Here is a 14,671-nt window from a genome sequence, read left to right as displayed (position 1 = left end):
CAATTTGCACAGGCTCCGCCCAAAGAATGCATAGGGTATTTGGCTTCTTCCTTTTCGTGCTGGTGTGCCACATAGAGTCTGATGTAAGACAAGTCCTGCACAATTGTGCTCTTATTATTAGACGGTGCATTTCAGACTCCAACTTCCGAGAACTGCCCTGCACAATATCTACCGGAAGACTTCACGACTCTTCCTCCGGTGCTAGCACAGGCTCTACGTGACTTTCAACAATTGCTTGCGTCGCAATTAAACTCGACCTCCTTAGTAACTTAGAACGACCAGCTAGTCTACAATCGATTAATAGCCCACGTTTTTAGCCTGGCATAGGGTTTGCGATTACATATCGAGGAAAGGCGATATTTGATGGTGGCTTAGGAGTTCTCAACAAAAAGACAACCAAATCTCCATCTAGTTTTACTATTTTCCGATTAGGAAGTGTTACCAAAGTCTTCGTCGTAAGCAACAAAGTTTATTCGAGTCAATAAATAATCGTTGGCTGCAAGGCTATAATGGCTTATCAAATGATGGAGAGGGGACAAATCAAGTCGCTAGACGACCCATTTCAAGTCTACGCACCGGACTTTGACGTCAAGAATCCGTTTGGAAATAGCAAAATAACGATTAGGTTAGCCAGCAGGCATTTAACTGTACATCTTACGCTCACGGGTGCACGTAGGCAAATGTTGTCCCAGCTCTCTGGACTTCCAAGAGAGGCTCCTTGTCTTTACGGATCGATCAGCACCTGCAATTCTACGACGGCTGAGATCTACGACAATTTGAAAAACGAATCACTAATATTTCCACCTTGGGTCGTACCGTCGTACAGGTGCAGTCTCAGTCATTTGAACGCGGAGAGCGAATTTCTAAGCTATGCTAACATAGTAATCTCGGCTTTGCTTTGCTTGGCAACGGTCTAGCGGCCTATTTGAATACAACGTTTGAAGACTACGTTCAAAAAAACATACTGGAGCCTTTAAATATGGGACAAACGGGCTTCACCTTTACATCCAGGTAAATTTTGAAATTTTTAAAGTAAATCCTTCTAATCAAACGATGAAAGTGTCACAAAGGAAATGGCTACAGGTTACAACGTCGACGGAACAATAGCGCCCCTAACCAATTTGAATTGGCTTTCTCCGGCTGGACAAATGTACTCGTCACCGAGGGCAATGGCAATAGTACGTTTAGAACTCACAAGTACCGAAAACGAGACAAAGGTGCGTCCCTAGCTAATGGGTCTATTTACGTCCGGCTACGACGTGAATTTGATCAACGATTCGTCGACACCGGACGCATATGCAAAGGTTCTGAGTCCAGAAACAGTTCGGCAAATGTCTCTACCAGGTAAAAAACAACGCACGAGTTTTCTTTTCAAATGCGGCGCTTCAGTTTATCTCAACGCCGACGGTGTAACCATGTTCGGAACTCCGTGGGAAATGCGCTATCAGAACAATTACACGGTTTGCAGTAAAGGCGGAAACGTGCTGGGATATTCTACACTCTTTAGCTTCGTCTCCCAACTAAAACTTGGTAAAAATAATTTTAAAGCTCTATGCTCTGCGAAGGAAACCGAGTGTTGCAAGGTGTCACCGTCTTCTGGTCGGGTGCAATCGACGAATTGAACGCGTCGGCGCAGATTTACAATATCTTGCTGCCCGCTCTTACGTCCGCTCTGGCACAAAATCAACCCGATGTTCATACTAAGATACCACAAGTAGATTCTAGACCTTTCTTCTCTAGATCGGCTATCCGACCAACGCTCCAATGTACGGGGGCACGTACAAGGCAAGCATTGGACCACTCGAGGCGCAAATCAGTGTCATTGAGGAGTTCAAGCACGTCGTGATATCGCTATTAGGTAGAGATTGGCTACTACATGTAAGATATTGAGACTGGGGATTTTTAGGTATCAACACATACTTGTGGTTCAATAGTGCAACCGAAGCCAAAGTGTTCATTCCTCCCGACTTGCAGTCGTGCATGATCACCGAACTCGAAGCGTACCAGTTTGAACGCGTTTATTTTTCGTTGGATGCTAGTGGAAGCAAAGTGCTGTCGTTCACCTTTCCCGGGCTCGTCTATGGAACCAGTTTTGTGCGTGTGTGATCTCCGGACATTTTTTGATCTTTGCAGCATGCGAATTTTCCTGTTACGTGCACCCAAAGTGAAATAATTTCTGGATCACATTAATTTGTCTGTAGACTTCATTCTAGCCTATCCGGAAAGTGTCCCTTGTCTTTTTTGACGCGTCTGATCGTCGATTGCTGTACAATAGCGTTTCAGGAGAAAGGAAAACCAGGTTGTTGATTTCAGTCCCCGGATGCTGTTTTATCCGGGATTGCAGTTTGAAATGGCGCATTCTCGGTTCGTTAGCGTTCGTCCTAACTGCGCTTTATAACCGGCTCTGTTTAGTGCGGACGACAATGATATGATAGTCGACGAGCCGCCAGAAGTGAGTTTCTAGCAAATGACGCGAATGCCTTAGAAAACATTCCTCTTTCTCCTTCTCCGAGGACGACGCCGACGAAAGACGAGCTCTCATCGATCAGATTCGTGCTCTAGAGGTAGAGACGAGACAAAAGAGACAGCTTCTTCGCGATTTGAAGTCCGGACGATCGACGGATGAAGACGTGGACGCGACGAACCCAAATCGTCTAATAAACTTGTTATTGTAAAGGAAACAAGACGCTTGTCGATGCCAAAAAAAAGAAAAAGTGTCTCCTAGAAAGAAAACGCAATTGGAACAAGAGTCTTCCTATGACAACGAATCTGTATCTAGGGTAAGTAGATATGTGTGATGTAGGGTTGTTGTATAGTAAGGGGTTACCTAGTCAGCGTAGCTTAGTCGTACTGTGGTTACCTCTTAGATTCGGCTTCTGGAGGCTTTCACTGGTATACATTTCTCGTCGGCGACGCACAAAATACTGGACAGAGGTACAGTACTTGCTTTGTATGTGACAGTATGACGCTAGCAGATGACGCCTGTCTTTTTCCCCCTATATATATAACAGACGATGGTTGCACTCAGAGAGAACATCACCTAGTCGGTCGAGTGACCGACTTTGACTTTGACATTCGTTTCACCACTGAAGAGAAGCTGGTGAGACTGAGGGGCCTGTGAGAAATAATAAATGAGAGAGAAGTGTGGTTTTTGACGTAGCAACCGACTGATCTGTTTCGTTTTTTTTTTTTCCCCTAGGATACCAGAGCTGCTGTAGATCACAACCTATTGCCTCGACTTCCCGAAGGAGAACACGGTGCGCCGTACATGAGGGGAAGAATGACGAACTTGAAAGTCTCGCTCGACGAGAAAATCTCGCGCTTGATGAAGAACACTGTAGCTCAGTAAGGTTGTTAGGCGCGGAAAAGACGACGACACTCAACACTTGGGCGCGTCTCTGAAAAGGGCCGAGACGGACAACAATCTCGTCGCGCTTTTCAAAGCGTTGCTCAATGTGACGGAGGCCATTGACAGAAGAAATCGCATCTTCTCTGAACTATCTGTACGTACGTCGTAGAAACGCATAATCAGATCTGCAACTGCACGTGTAGAAATTGCCCGGCGTTCAGTGGGACGGCAGCAACCGTCTTTTTCTGATTGATCCGACGAGGAAAAAGTACGTTAGATAGCAGAAGAAGAAGACAATTCTACATATTGATCTAGTCTGAAGATCTCTCTGCTATGGAATTCCACGGAAAAGCAAAGCGGAGAAGTAACAACGAAACTTGCCTTGGAGGTAGTCAACTTTCCAGGTAAGGCGGCCCCCGCAGGATGCCTTCTGAACGATTTCATCTTTCACTTCCACAGGGTCAACGTTGACTGCTGAGGAAACATCATTCCAGAAAATGGCACCGGCTCAGTTCGAGAGACTTTTCAGTGAAACCGATCCAGAGGCAGCAGTGAGAGGAATAGTCGATATAGTAGTGCACGGTAACGAGACCTAGATTCCAACGCGTTGAGAAACTGAAAAAAATTTTGATTACACGACATGCAACACATAACATCGAATTTTTCGTGTGCGTGTGAAGCAAAGAAAACTCCTTACATGACGTGACTCTTTGAACCGCTGGCACTTTGAACGCGGTCCATGATCGCTCTTTGGCTCACTTCGCTCAGCTGCGTTGCAAAAATTGAAATGTGAGCTGGATGCTGAAAGAGACAATCGATTATAGCATTCTGATGATCCCACTTCTATGAGGGTTTCTTACAAATACGCCTTCGACGTCGGCTTTGTGCGTGCTGATCTTGGCCTTTGACATTGGCTTGACATTTTCGCCGACCCACTTAATGAAGACGAATTTGACTGTGGCTATGTCGTCGACGACGTCTTTCTATTTCAGCCATTTTTTACACACTCGCCATTCAAATCGATTCAATTTGACGTACTACGCGAAGAATTGCGTAGGCAGCGATTTCCGGAGTTAGCAACTCTTTCAAATTGTCCAAGCCCTCGCTACCGGATCCGAGAAGAACAAGTGGATTTTTCACGTTGTTCTCTCCATATCCAGCGACAGCCCTACAACAGACAATAGCTCTCTCCCAATGCTGCTATAGCTTTCCTACCAGTCTGTGCTTGATCCGTCAGCTTTGACATCGCTTACCGCCTGTACCACGTCTGCCTCTATTTTGATAACTGCCAAAAATTATAAGAAAAGAAGAGCAAGTGAGGTCAATTCATTCCACCTGCTCCCTTCTTTGCAGCGCCACCCATTCCAGCGAACGATCCGGCCACATTAGGCCTCGACGCCGCTCCGCCACTTGCCTTCGTTCCACTCGTAAATCCCCGCTCCTGAAGAAAGAGATAAAATGAGGTCAGGTGGACGAAGCGAACGAAAGGGGCGAGTAACCTGACGACGTTCCGCATTGGATTCATCCAAAACTTTGCTCCTTTGGCCACTGAGAAAAAGACGCATTTTCTTCACGATCGATAAAGAAAACGCTGTCCTAACCTCGATTCAGAGAGTTTGGCCATGAGGGCATCTTTTGTCAAATCATCGGTCGTTCCCGTCTCCACGAGCATGTGATGAGGCTGTACATAGAGAAGCGAAGCGGTTCAATGACGGACTCAATGAGCAACTGTTCACTTGAACCTGAAAGTGCTTCACCACACTCCCATGCACGACGCCGTACTTTCCCAATTTGACGGTGGGAATCTTTTCGCCGAGCCAACGCACGTAGATGAACTTAACAGTCTGACTCATGTCGATCGTCTCCTCCAAACGAACTACACGCCAAACCAATGTAAGACACAGTATAGTCAACACCCGCTTTTACTTAGTTAGTTAGTTAGTTAGTCAAAACAACTAATAATTGCTACACGTAAGGCGCACGTCTTCTAAAGGCGCAGCCGAGAAAAATTGCTTTGCATGATATGGACACTCCCTTTTCGCGTACTCAACTGTAGGGAGAAAAAATCGACTCTCCTCTATCTCATTACGCAAACCTGCGACGTATCAAAAAGAGAGACTGCTGCAAAAAATCAATCAAGTGTCTCTCTCACTTTCCCGGACCCGGTAAAATGCACGCTCCCTCCGTCTCATTCACTCACCCAGTGCGTACATGACGTTTCCATCGTCGAGGAGCCCGTGAAACTCCTCGGGACCGCCCGTTCCAGTAGCGACGAATCCTACTTTAGCCGGATCGCCGCCGACATGACCAAATAAGGCCCTAAATGAAGCGCAGCGCCAATCCCCCTGGGCGTAACGGACCCAAACGCGAACGCGAACGCGCGAAGCGTACACGCGAAAGTACGATAAGGAGAAAAGGAGGCGCTGCGATCGGGAGACGAGCTCTCGCCGCACTCCGATCGCGATCTCGTGAGTAGGACCGCAATTTTTTCTAACCAATTCGTCGACGAGGAGTCTTTGCGCACGTCGGCCATTCCGCTGTCAAACTTCGCTTGATCTTCGATGGATGCTTCGGTCGTCATCTCTCTCTTCTTTCCCACGAGTCTGTTTCCTTCTGTCGTTGATTTCAATGCATGCATAGCGAACGACTAATTGACTAATATTGACGGTTGTAAATTTTTCGAATGAAAACTACGCGCGATAGCGTTATATATACATTGACACACAGACGAGAAACGATGTCAAAATAGAGCGTGGAAACGTTAGAAACTTTTAACCTAGCTGCTACTCTTCAGTTTACTGAGCCAAGACTTCCTTTTGGTAGTCTGCTGGAGTTTTTCCGTTTTCAATTGGCGTTCGAGTTCTTGAACGCGACACTCGGATTCGACTAGTTGGAGCTTATAGTGTGCCAATTCGACTTCCATATCGCGAAGTCTCTTCTCCGACGACAAGTCGGCTGGACTTGCAGTCGAGTCCGGAGACTTTCGCTCGTCGTCGTTCACGCTGTAGCACCGAGCCTAGAAAAGCAACACGGTGCCACACACGAACGAGGAATTCGCGGCAAAGTTCTCTTCACTTTCATTTCTAGTAGCTCCTGACGCAGATCTTCTTGCTCTTTCTGCATCTTTTCGTCCAACTGCTGTCGAACCTAAAAACGAAGAGACGACACGTAGAGTCAGTAGAGGAGCCCAGGGAAAACATCTCTCAAACTCCAAGCACCCCTCCTATCAGTAACAGTACGAATACACAATTTTTTTTAAATCGAGTCTTATATAACACGGTCAATTTTTAAAAACGCATTCAGGTTTCCCCAAGAAATTTGAGAGAGGTTCGAGTGTAATGCAAACGCACCAACTTGTACTCAGCCATTTCGGCTTCGTGTTGCTGACGCTCCGCTTCCAAGTCCAGAACGGCTTTTTGATACAACTCTTTTAACTAGAGCCCCCACAGCTCGTACGAAACCAACGTGTACTGCGAATTGACTCACCCCAGCGGCTTCTTCTTTGTATCTCGCCACTCTCTCGTTTCCTTCGGCCAGCTCGCGCACGGCTTTTCCTCTCTCCTTGCTCAACGTATCAATCCGGTGTTCAAGCTAAATAATTGCCAGTTACGTCGAAGACAACCAGGGGAGAGCAGAAGGTTACCTTATCCATATCGTGTCGAAGAGTGATTTTACTTGCGACTAGTTCCTGAGCCAGCAAATCGTTCTCCTGTTCGAGCCGAAGGTACGCTTCCTGAAGCGATTTGTTCTCTCTCTATAGGAAAAGAGCACATCTCCGACTTTCACCTTAGGTACTAAAGCGCTTTTCACCTGTAATCGGTTGACGGGATCTTCCTCTTCAGCTTCGGCTTCTTTCATCGCCCGATACTCTTTCTCTAACTTTCCCAATCGCTTACTGTCGACCTAAGCGACACTTTTCTACTTCAATTCTTCTCCCCGAGTACCGTCTATACCTTCGCCGACATGGCTTGACCGAGAAGCGTTCCGATTTCGCGATGCGACGAGTACTTCTTAGGCAGGCTAACACGGAAGTGTTTCAGAATGCCCTCGAAACTTTGGCCGATGAACTCCTTCCTCGATCCCTACGCAACGAGACCTTGTGACGCTCTTATCGTGCGATACAGAGCCACGGAAATGGAACGAGGCGGCACTCCATCTAACGACCCAACTTGAAACCGCGAAGCCCGTACGTGCACGTACGCACGTACGTACATCCGGCATTCCCCACTGTTTATACAGTGAACTTTGTTGCAACATTCTATGGTTCTTATTGCAGTGGAATTGTTACAATATCCACTGTCGTTATAAACAAAATTCGCTGTAGCATATAGCCCGTTCCCACTGGGAGACTTATGTGCTAGTCTGTTTGAGCGTGGTGTTGATTGCAAATGGCTACGTTAGAGCCTATCAGATCAGTATTATGCGGAACGGGCAATTAATTAATTAATTATTAATTAATTAATTATTAATTAATTAACTGAACGAAGACACTTACTTTCAATAGGGACAACGCGATTTTGAATACAACGCTGATTCCCTGTGCAGAAAAAGCGTCTCTCATTTCATTTCCATTTCTTTTCTCCTTCTTACGTCGCATAGAATAATGTCGATGATTCGATAAACGAGGGGAAGTGGAAACTTGGCTGTGAAGAGCGTGAGGAACCACTGGGACGCGAACATGTGCGGCTCGACGCCGTGTTCAACAAAGTGACCGTGAAGGTCTGGCAATTCAACCTGAACGAAGAATAAAAAATACATCAACTACGAAGAGATCGTAGAGATGCGTCTCTTGCCTCCACCAATCGCTTGAGCTGGTACAGGTAAAGATGAAGAAATTCGAAGTTGTTCCTGAACAGATCGCGCAGACCGTAGTCAAACATGATTTTGACAAGAACGGCGAAAGCTTGCTCTTCAGGCATCTAGGGAGACAGATAGATCAAAACACTCCACAATAAGGAAGAGAGACGATTCCCATTACGTGAAGTAAAAGCACGGCCGTTAGAAAGGACAAACCCTGGCAGTATCCGACTTCCGTGTCGTAGACGGAATATGCCTGAGGTACAAAAGGCATCAAATGTTCTTTACTACATTTTCTCTTTAATTAAATATTCTGACTTTGCTGATTTTGTACAGGGCAGCTTGACCTTCGCCCTGTTTGTCCTGAAAAAATTCGTGTCCAGGAAATGTCCGATTGATGTCCCATTGAATGACTTGCTCACAAGGAGAATCCTAACGTCGTTCATTCAAAGCGCGAGGAAAACGTTCTTTACTAGCACCCACCTTAGCAACTAAGACGGGAAAATCTTCAATAATTTTCATGCTTTCCGTCGCGTTGCACAGCATCTGCCACACTTGACCTCGCAGCTTCTCAGGAATGCCCTGAATACGGAAACGATTTTCCGTCCGCATACGAATGTCCTTTTCTTCCTAATCACCTTTCGAACTAACTGAACGAGCTGCTTCGATCTCGTGTGTCCGTCCCATTTGTTAATAAGATCTGACCAACTGGAAAGCTGATCATCGGTCCAAGACGAGTCCACTTGGCCAGTGCCGGACAATATGGGCTCATCGTCGTCGTCGCCCGCCTCATCTAAAAAAAGACAACAATTAACACGTACGCGACAACCTCGTCTTCTCTCTTTCTCTCTCTCACCAAAATGAGAATCGCTATCAGACGCCGCGACGTCATCACCGGCAGACTCTTTCGCTCGACCTATAAGAAACGACATTGGCCAGTTGATCGCCTTCTTCTTCAGAAGTTCAATCTTCTCAATAACAAAATGAAACTTTCCGTCGGGAACGTCTCCAGCCTACGAAGACGAGAGAGAGCAACGTCGCCTCTGATAACGTCTACTCAAAACGATGATGACGCACGGTTTCGTCCTCTTTCAAAACGACGCGAAACGTCTCGACGCTCGGTTGCTTTGCAAGCAGAGGACGCCAGAAGCGTTCCGTCTGTCGATAAACTCGCACGGGAATTTCCCTAACGTGTCAAAAAGGTTAGTGATCCGGATGAACAGAGCATCACCTCCCCCCTGTGCGTCGCACCTCGTAAAACGTAACGGTACAGTGAGACACGAAATCACCACGTCCACGGCAACCGTGATATGAAGTCTCGAATCTAAAAAAAATTGACGTACGTATAGATATATCTATGGACTCCTATATTATTACCTTTCGGTGTCTCGGCATTGAGAATAGCTAGGCTCTCTTCTTTAGCCGGAGACCACAGTGACGACACTTCGAAAGAGTTCTTCTTCGTCGGTCCCGCTTGAGGCTTGGGAGAAAATGAGAATTGGCGTACGCCGAAGAAGTCAAGGGCGACTAGGACTCACAACTTCCAGTAGAAGAAACTTGGTCCTGTCGACGTTCCTTCCCACTCCAAGCAATATACCAAAACACCTTGGATGGGAGAAAGAAACGACTGGACGTTTCTTTATAGATTCTGTCGGCTCTGCTACCTCTCGATGTTGAGCTGTTCGTTTGACGTCTGAGTTATTGTCAGGACGACTTTCTTGAGAAGGTTCTGTTTCAGTTTGAAGCAGTCTCGGTCTCTGGCTACCGAGGAGAAGCCTCCCTTGCCGTCTTCTTCCAACATGTCCAAAGTGACGTCAAAATTGAACTCCAGGCTATCAAATTTATGCTGATCGCCGTTGTTAACGTCCTATGTGAACTTGAAAAATCAGTGGAAGTGGTTACAGAGGAACAGTCTCACGTTTGGATTCTGAAATGCATTCCCAATACATCGAAGAATATGACTCGCCTAGAAAAACAAAGATAAATGATGTGTTTCTTATACCAACACAGAACTCTAAAGGAACACGCGGAATAGCTCTTATAAATCTTGCCCACTAACTAGATAGATACATAAGACAACAAAACCGGTTGTTACCGCGTTCTTGCCAAAACAAAAAGATTGCTTGCACCCTACTGCCACAACTACCCCTTCTTGTCCCGGCCCGCTATCCGGCCGTCACTCACCGCATCCCTGTCAGCGGCACGAAACACGTGACAACGAAACGTTCCCGACTTCCGATGGCCCGTCGTAAAAGCGAGACAGTCGTCCAATCCGACTTCGTTGCTTCGCGCGCAAAACAAAACGTTACGAATGTCGTGCTTCGCCAATTGAAGTCCCGTCTCGTCGTCGTACAACTTGAGCGAGCCGTCGCTCGACGACGGCACCGAGAGCTTGACGGCGACGAAATCGCTCGCGTTCGCGCGTCGACGCAGCGTCTCGACGGTGCGCTTCGTTTCGACTTCGCTCACCGGCGCGTCGACGGGCGACGAGCCGATGAACGTTACGCGATCGAAGACGGTGCACTGTTCGGTCGTTTCGGACGTCGCCGCCGCCGCCGTCGCGTCTTCTTCGTACGTCGACGGGGTCGTCGACGCGTCGCGCGACGTCGGCGGCGAGCCCGATTGGGATTTGATGAATATTTGCGTCGTTTCGTCGTCGGTCGAGCTCATGCTTGTCGTCGACGCGATGCGATGGGACTCTTGGTTGGGATTTGGGGTCTCCGAGGCGTCCATGGGGGGTTCGATGGGGCGAGCGGGCTCGAGACGAGACGATGCGGTCGTTTGGCGCTAGAATTTATTCGCTCTTGCGCTGTTTCGGCTGTTTTTTCTTTGACGTTGGAGACAATAGCGTGCGTCCGTGCGTGACACAACCCGGATATTTTTTCTTTGGGCGTTCGTGTTTATTTCGCGTCTATGTCGTTTTGGCGCAGGACGTCAGAAATGGCATAGAAAAGAGCAGGCAGGAAAACGCGCAATTGCAGCATAAACATCACGTGGCACGTGATTGACTCGCGTGAGACTTGACGATGTGCTCCGAGGAGGAACGAGCGTTGTACGCCGAACAAGGCTTCCTCGTGGTCGATGGAATCTACAGCAAGGAGACTATGGACGAATGCTGTCGCGAATACGACGCCATGTTCGCCCGAGCGAAGGAACGAGGCGACAAGATCGAGGCGACGTGGAAAGGAGACTGGAAAACAGAGAAGGTTTGGAAGATTTGTCAAAACATTTCAATGGTGATGATGTTTTTTCAGGAGAAAGCCGGGAAGATGGAGATGCTGAGCATTCACAACATTCAATTTCACAGCGCGACTTTCACTCAGATGATGCTCAATCCAAAACTGAGTGACGTCATTGCCGATCTAATGGGAACGAACGATATAGAGGCAATGGACTTATTGCATCTCGCAACGACAAACTAACTGGCCGTCTCGATATCTAGCTCCATCACACAAAGGCGCACATCAAGCCTCCCCATCACGGCAGTCGATTTCCTATGCATCAAGATTATCAGGTTCTCATATACGAATTTCTGATGCGTGTCTAGCCTATATGTTTCTCTCAGTACTTTCCTCATGCCAAAGATTCGATGATTGCCGTTTTTATTCACCTCGAAGACGTTGACATCAAAAACGGATGTCTTGCCGTGTATCCTGGTGTAAGTGCTGTACAACGATGGAAGAGAACCGTCATCCAAGCGCCTCTTCTCTAGTCTCACAAGCTCGGTTATCTAAAGGATTTTGGTTCCCAAGGATATCACTACGTCGATCCCAACGAATATACTATTGAAAAAGCCTCGCCGGTGAAAGCAAAACGAGGCCAAGTTGTGATATTTCCCTACACGTTAGTACATGGAAGGTAAAGATGTTAGATGGTAACTCGCCTTGGAAATCATGATATCTCTGTAGCTACATCAACACTAGTGACGTTCCCAGGCGAATGATTCTGTTTCAGATACGAGCGGCTGACGATTATCCTACCAGAGAAATACACATTAGTCCTGGGCAGGTGATCGACTCATTTAGTTACTAAACTGCAATTATTTCACGGAGTTGCCTAGGGCTTGATGCTTCGTGGTACAAAGAAAAACGTTGACGCGAATATCGACTTGAGACACTTGCACGGCAAGGAGGCCGTCGAGCCCGAGCCGAAAAAACTAAAGACCTAGGTAAGGGCTAGTGTGCAAAGTAAATGCCACACCCGTAAATATAGCAATCAAACAAAAAAATACAAAAATAACATAAAAAGCTTATCTCTAGTCAAACAAATCTTAGTACTAAACGTGTTTACATATTACCCTCATAATGCATGTAGTGCTTAGTATTATTAGGAGTCAATTCTTTCTCCCACTCTATCTTTCTCTCTTACCACAGCATGGCTGCCGTCTCTTCGTTCAACTTCGTATAATCGACTCGATCCTCTTGAACAGCTGCTTTCTTCTCCTCTTTCGCCTTCTTGCTGTTCATTTTTTTCTTCTTCTGCAACGTGTCCTGCGTGTATTTCGGCTGATACGAATAAAGCGACGAGCTTCCAAACAGAAAGCTGCTCGGCGATCCGCCAATCGCCGGAGCGGGACCCTTCGAGCTTCCCGACGACTGTCCACCGGCCGGAGCGAGAGACGGATGAGGCTTGAGCGACAATCCCGTCTCCTCTTCGCGACGTCGTTGTTCTACAACGGCCTTTGTCGTTTCGTCGAGTGGTGTCGCGCCCACGTCGTTGCCGTCGACGACCACGGCCAACGGTCGTCGTCCGAGATCAGGACTTTCTTCAATGTCTTCGTAGACGGCCTTGGGATAGTAATGCTCTACGGTGAGATCTTCGCAGAACGATACCCGTCGCCTCAAGGCACTCTAACAAGAAAAACGGATTAATTATAAAGGGAGACATAATACAACAATTCACTTTACCTGCGGTTTAGGCTTCCTTGGATCTGAGAGAGATGATCGACGCCTTTCTTTCTCTTTCTTTTTCTCCGTTGATTCTATTCCAGCGCCGCGCAGAGCGACAGAGACGTCGGCTTGTTTCGTTGGTTCTCGCTGAGCCGAGTGCCTCCTTTGGACGTCTTCCGTCTTTGGCGGCTCTACCTGTTGCTTAGCAACCGTCGTCACAGGTGCGACTTGTACTTCTTCCTCGTCGTCATCGTCGTCGATGTTCGTTATTTGGAGTGCCTCTTCTGCTTCTTCTGTTTCGCTTGTCGGCGACGTCTTTTCAATTACGTCATCCTTTGACGGCGCCGGCGCCGCGCTTTTGTTTTCCTTCACCACCTCTCTCGTCAATTCAATGACTTCTTCTTTGGACGTTTCCTCGCGACGCTGGGGCACGGCATCGAAAAGTGTTTTCTTCTTTTCCGTTTTAGTTTCGACCTTTTTCTCGGTCGATTCAGTCTTCTCCGTTCGTGGCACAACGACAGTCTTAGTCTCTCTCAATACAACAGTGCTTTCTACCTTGCCCTTCGGCATCTCGACGTTCTTGGATGGCGCAGTCGTCACCACGCCCACCGTGCTCACAGGCATTTTGACTTCTGGCGAATTGCCCTCGGCCTTTCTCTCGTTCTCGCTCGCACTCTCGACGCCTACCTCGACGCTCGCCTTCGTATCGACTTTCGCGGGCATCGTCACGACTTTCTTTTCGCTCTCGGACGTCGCCTTTTTCGTCTCTCCGACGCTCTTCGCGTGCGACGATCTCAACGAGCTTCGGCCACTCACAAACGTCGGATTAGAAGCGTCGCTTGCACCGCCGCGCTGAAAACGACCCAATAAGCTTCGAACGCTGCCGCGCTTCGGAGTGAGCCCCCCCTTCGCATCGTCCTGCTTTTGAATGGAATTGTCCGAGGGCGTGGCCACAGTCGTAGCGACGACTTCTCTACGTTTGTTTTCGCCGGCAATTAGCGGCGATCCTTTCTCTGTTTTCTCGCGAGCGGACGGCCTCCGTTCCGTGGGCGGCGACGCCTTGGCCACCTCGCGTTCGTACGACAACTTTCTCTCGAGAAGAGGCTTTGAAATAGTAGGCGTGGCCTCCGCCGGAACGTCGCCCTCTGCATCGTGCTTCGCTTTGGTAGGCGGCGACCGGCCGAGAGGAAGAACGGGCGCGACGGTAGGCCACAGTTTTGACGACGGCTTCGGCGGCGACGACGACGACGTGCGAACGATCGGCTTCGTCGATTTTTCGCTCGTCGTCGCTGCTATTGACGTCGATTTGAGCCATCCGTTCGCTTTGGGGGCGTTTTCACGTGGGATAGTCGATTCTGGCTTCGCTTTTGAGACGAGGCTCGCTAGCGTTGTTGACGTCTGTTGCTGCGACGGCGCCGCTTGAGCTTGCGTCGGTTTGGATTGGGTTGCTTGTTTGGTCGAGTTGCGCTCGAGAATTGCACGCTTCCAAGCGGGAATCGCCTTGAGTTTTGCTTCTTCTTCTTGCTTGCGACGCTGCTCTTCTTCTTCCTGTTTGCGCTTTTTGTCCAAAAGAGCTTGTTTCCACGGCGGTATCGACATCGCCAGATGTTATTGACGTACGGGAGTTCGCCTTTCT

General features: G+C 48.1%; 6 protein-coding genes and 1 long non-coding RNA gene across 7 annotated transcripts; 3 read left to right on the top strand and 4 right to left on the bottom strand.

Annotated features, from left to right (window-relative positions):
• The first annotated feature begins 1 nt into the window (after position 1).
• LOC136185607 (putative beta-lactamase-like 1) lies at positions 2 to 2,200 on the top strand. Its single transcript, XM_065972776.1, has 12 exons — positions 2 to 83; positions 136 to 264; positions 318 to 455; positions 504 to 625; positions 677 to 826; positions 883 to 1,011; positions 1,061 to 1,178; positions 1,230 to 1,344; positions 1,390 to 1,530; positions 1,584 to 1,693; positions 1,741 to 1,858; positions 1,907 to 2,200. Exons 1-12 carry the CDS (start codon positions 27 to 29, stop codon positions 2,104 to 2,106), a joined length of 1,527 nt encoding a protein of 508 aa, XP_065828848.1. The 5' UTR covers positions 2 to 26; the 3' UTR covers positions 2,107 to 2,200.
• On the bottom strand, positions 1,174 to 2,314 carry LOC136185608 (uncharacterized). Its single transcript, XR_010669580.1, has 4 exons — positions 2,204 to 2,314; positions 1,921 to 2,146; positions 1,728 to 1,872; positions 1,174 to 1,672 (listed from the first exon to the last, which is right to left on the bottom strand). It is a non-coding gene; the product is annotated as an uncharacterized lncRNA (long non-coding RNA).
• A 32-nt stretch (positions 2,315 to 2,346) lies between these two features.
• Positions 2,347 to 4,050, top strand: LOC136186580 (centromere protein P-like). Its single transcript, XM_065973971.1, has 11 exons — positions 2,347 to 2,364; positions 2,413 to 2,452; positions 2,514 to 2,671; positions 2,726 to 2,780; positions 2,868 to 2,934; positions 3,012 to 3,100; positions 3,200 to 3,345; positions 3,407 to 3,503; positions 3,553 to 3,617; positions 3,665 to 3,753; positions 3,809 to 4,050. Exons 1-11 carry the CDS (start codon positions 2,351 to 2,353, stop codon positions 3,943 to 3,945), a joined length of 957 nt encoding a protein of 318 aa, XP_065830043.1. The 5' UTR covers positions 2,347 to 2,350; the 3' UTR covers positions 3,946 to 4,050.
• LOC136186579 (uncharacterized) lies at positions 3,957 to 5,970 on the bottom strand. The gene is made up of 10 exons (XM_065973970.1): positions 5,845 to 5,970; positions 5,550 to 5,668; positions 5,092 to 5,225; positions 4,951 to 5,030; positions 4,849 to 4,897; positions 4,685 to 4,790; positions 4,565 to 4,634; positions 4,388 to 4,517; positions 4,210 to 4,332; positions 3,957 to 4,150 (listed from the first exon to the last, which is right to left on the bottom strand). Exons 1-10 carry the CDS (start codon positions 5,928 to 5,930, stop codon positions 4,043 to 4,045), a joined length of 1,005 nt encoding a protein of 334 aa, XP_065830042.1. The 5' UTR covers positions 5,931 to 5,970; the 3' UTR covers positions 3,957 to 4,042.
• A 35-nt stretch (positions 5,971 to 6,005) lies between these two features.
• Positions 6,006 to 11,132, bottom strand: LOC136186577 (rab GTPase-activating protein 1-like). Its single transcript, XM_065973967.1, has 22 exons — positions 10,331 to 11,132; positions 10,065 to 10,112; positions 9,811 to 10,013; positions 9,685 to 9,751; positions 9,524 to 9,626; positions 9,398 to 9,470; positions 9,224 to 9,332; positions 9,003 to 9,159; positions 8,785 to 8,939; positions 8,630 to 8,728; positions 8,465 to 8,578; positions 8,328 to 8,402; positions 8,143 to 8,268; positions 7,940 to 8,083; positions 7,845 to 7,886; positions 7,303 to 7,431; positions 7,160 to 7,252; positions 6,993 to 7,103; positions 6,836 to 6,940; positions 6,700 to 6,783; positions 6,425 to 6,496; positions 6,006 to 6,365 (listed from the first exon to the last, which is right to left on the bottom strand). Exons 1-22 carry the CDS (start codon positions 10,877 to 10,879, stop codon positions 6,126 to 6,128), a joined length of 2,898 nt encoding a protein of 965 aa, XP_065830039.1. The 5' UTR covers positions 10,880 to 11,132; the 3' UTR covers positions 6,006 to 6,125.
• LOC136186581 (probable alpha-ketoglutarate-dependent hypophosphite dioxygenase) lies at positions 11,040 to 12,704 on the top strand. The gene is made up of 8 exons (XM_065973972.1): positions 11,040 to 11,352; positions 11,401 to 11,532; positions 11,589 to 11,660; positions 11,712 to 11,804; positions 11,859 to 12,004; positions 12,055 to 12,154; positions 12,207 to 12,314; positions 12,520 to 12,704. The coding sequence occupies exons 1-7, from the start codon at positions 11,173 to 11,175 to the stop codon at positions 12,312 to 12,314; spliced, it is 831 nt and encodes a 276-aa protein (XP_065830044.1). The 5' UTR covers positions 11,040 to 11,172; the 3' UTR covers positions 12,520 to 12,704.
• Positions 12,339 to 14,649, bottom strand: LOC136186578 (uncharacterized protein DDB_G0286299-like). The gene is made up of 2 exons (XM_065973969.1): positions 13,054 to 14,649; positions 12,339 to 12,996 (listed from the first exon to the last, which is right to left on the bottom strand). The coding sequence occupies exons 1-2, from the start codon at positions 14,632 to 14,634 to the stop codon at positions 12,511 to 12,513; spliced, it is 2,067 nt and encodes a 688-aa protein (XP_065830041.1). The 5' UTR covers positions 14,635 to 14,649; the 3' UTR covers positions 12,339 to 12,510.
• Positions 14,650 to 14,671: the final 22 nt, after the last annotated feature.

This window comes from Oscarella lobularis, chromosome 4 (assembly GCF_947507565.1).
Source record: "Oscarella lobularis chromosome 4, ooOscLobu1.1, whole genome shotgun sequence".
Classification (NCBI taxonomy): domain Eukaryota; kingdom Metazoa; phylum Porifera; class Homoscleromorpha; order Homosclerophorida; family Oscarellidae; genus Oscarella; species Oscarella lobularis.
The sequence above is the reverse complement of the archived record's forward strand: the minus strand, read 5'-3'. Positions and strand labels throughout refer to the sequence as shown.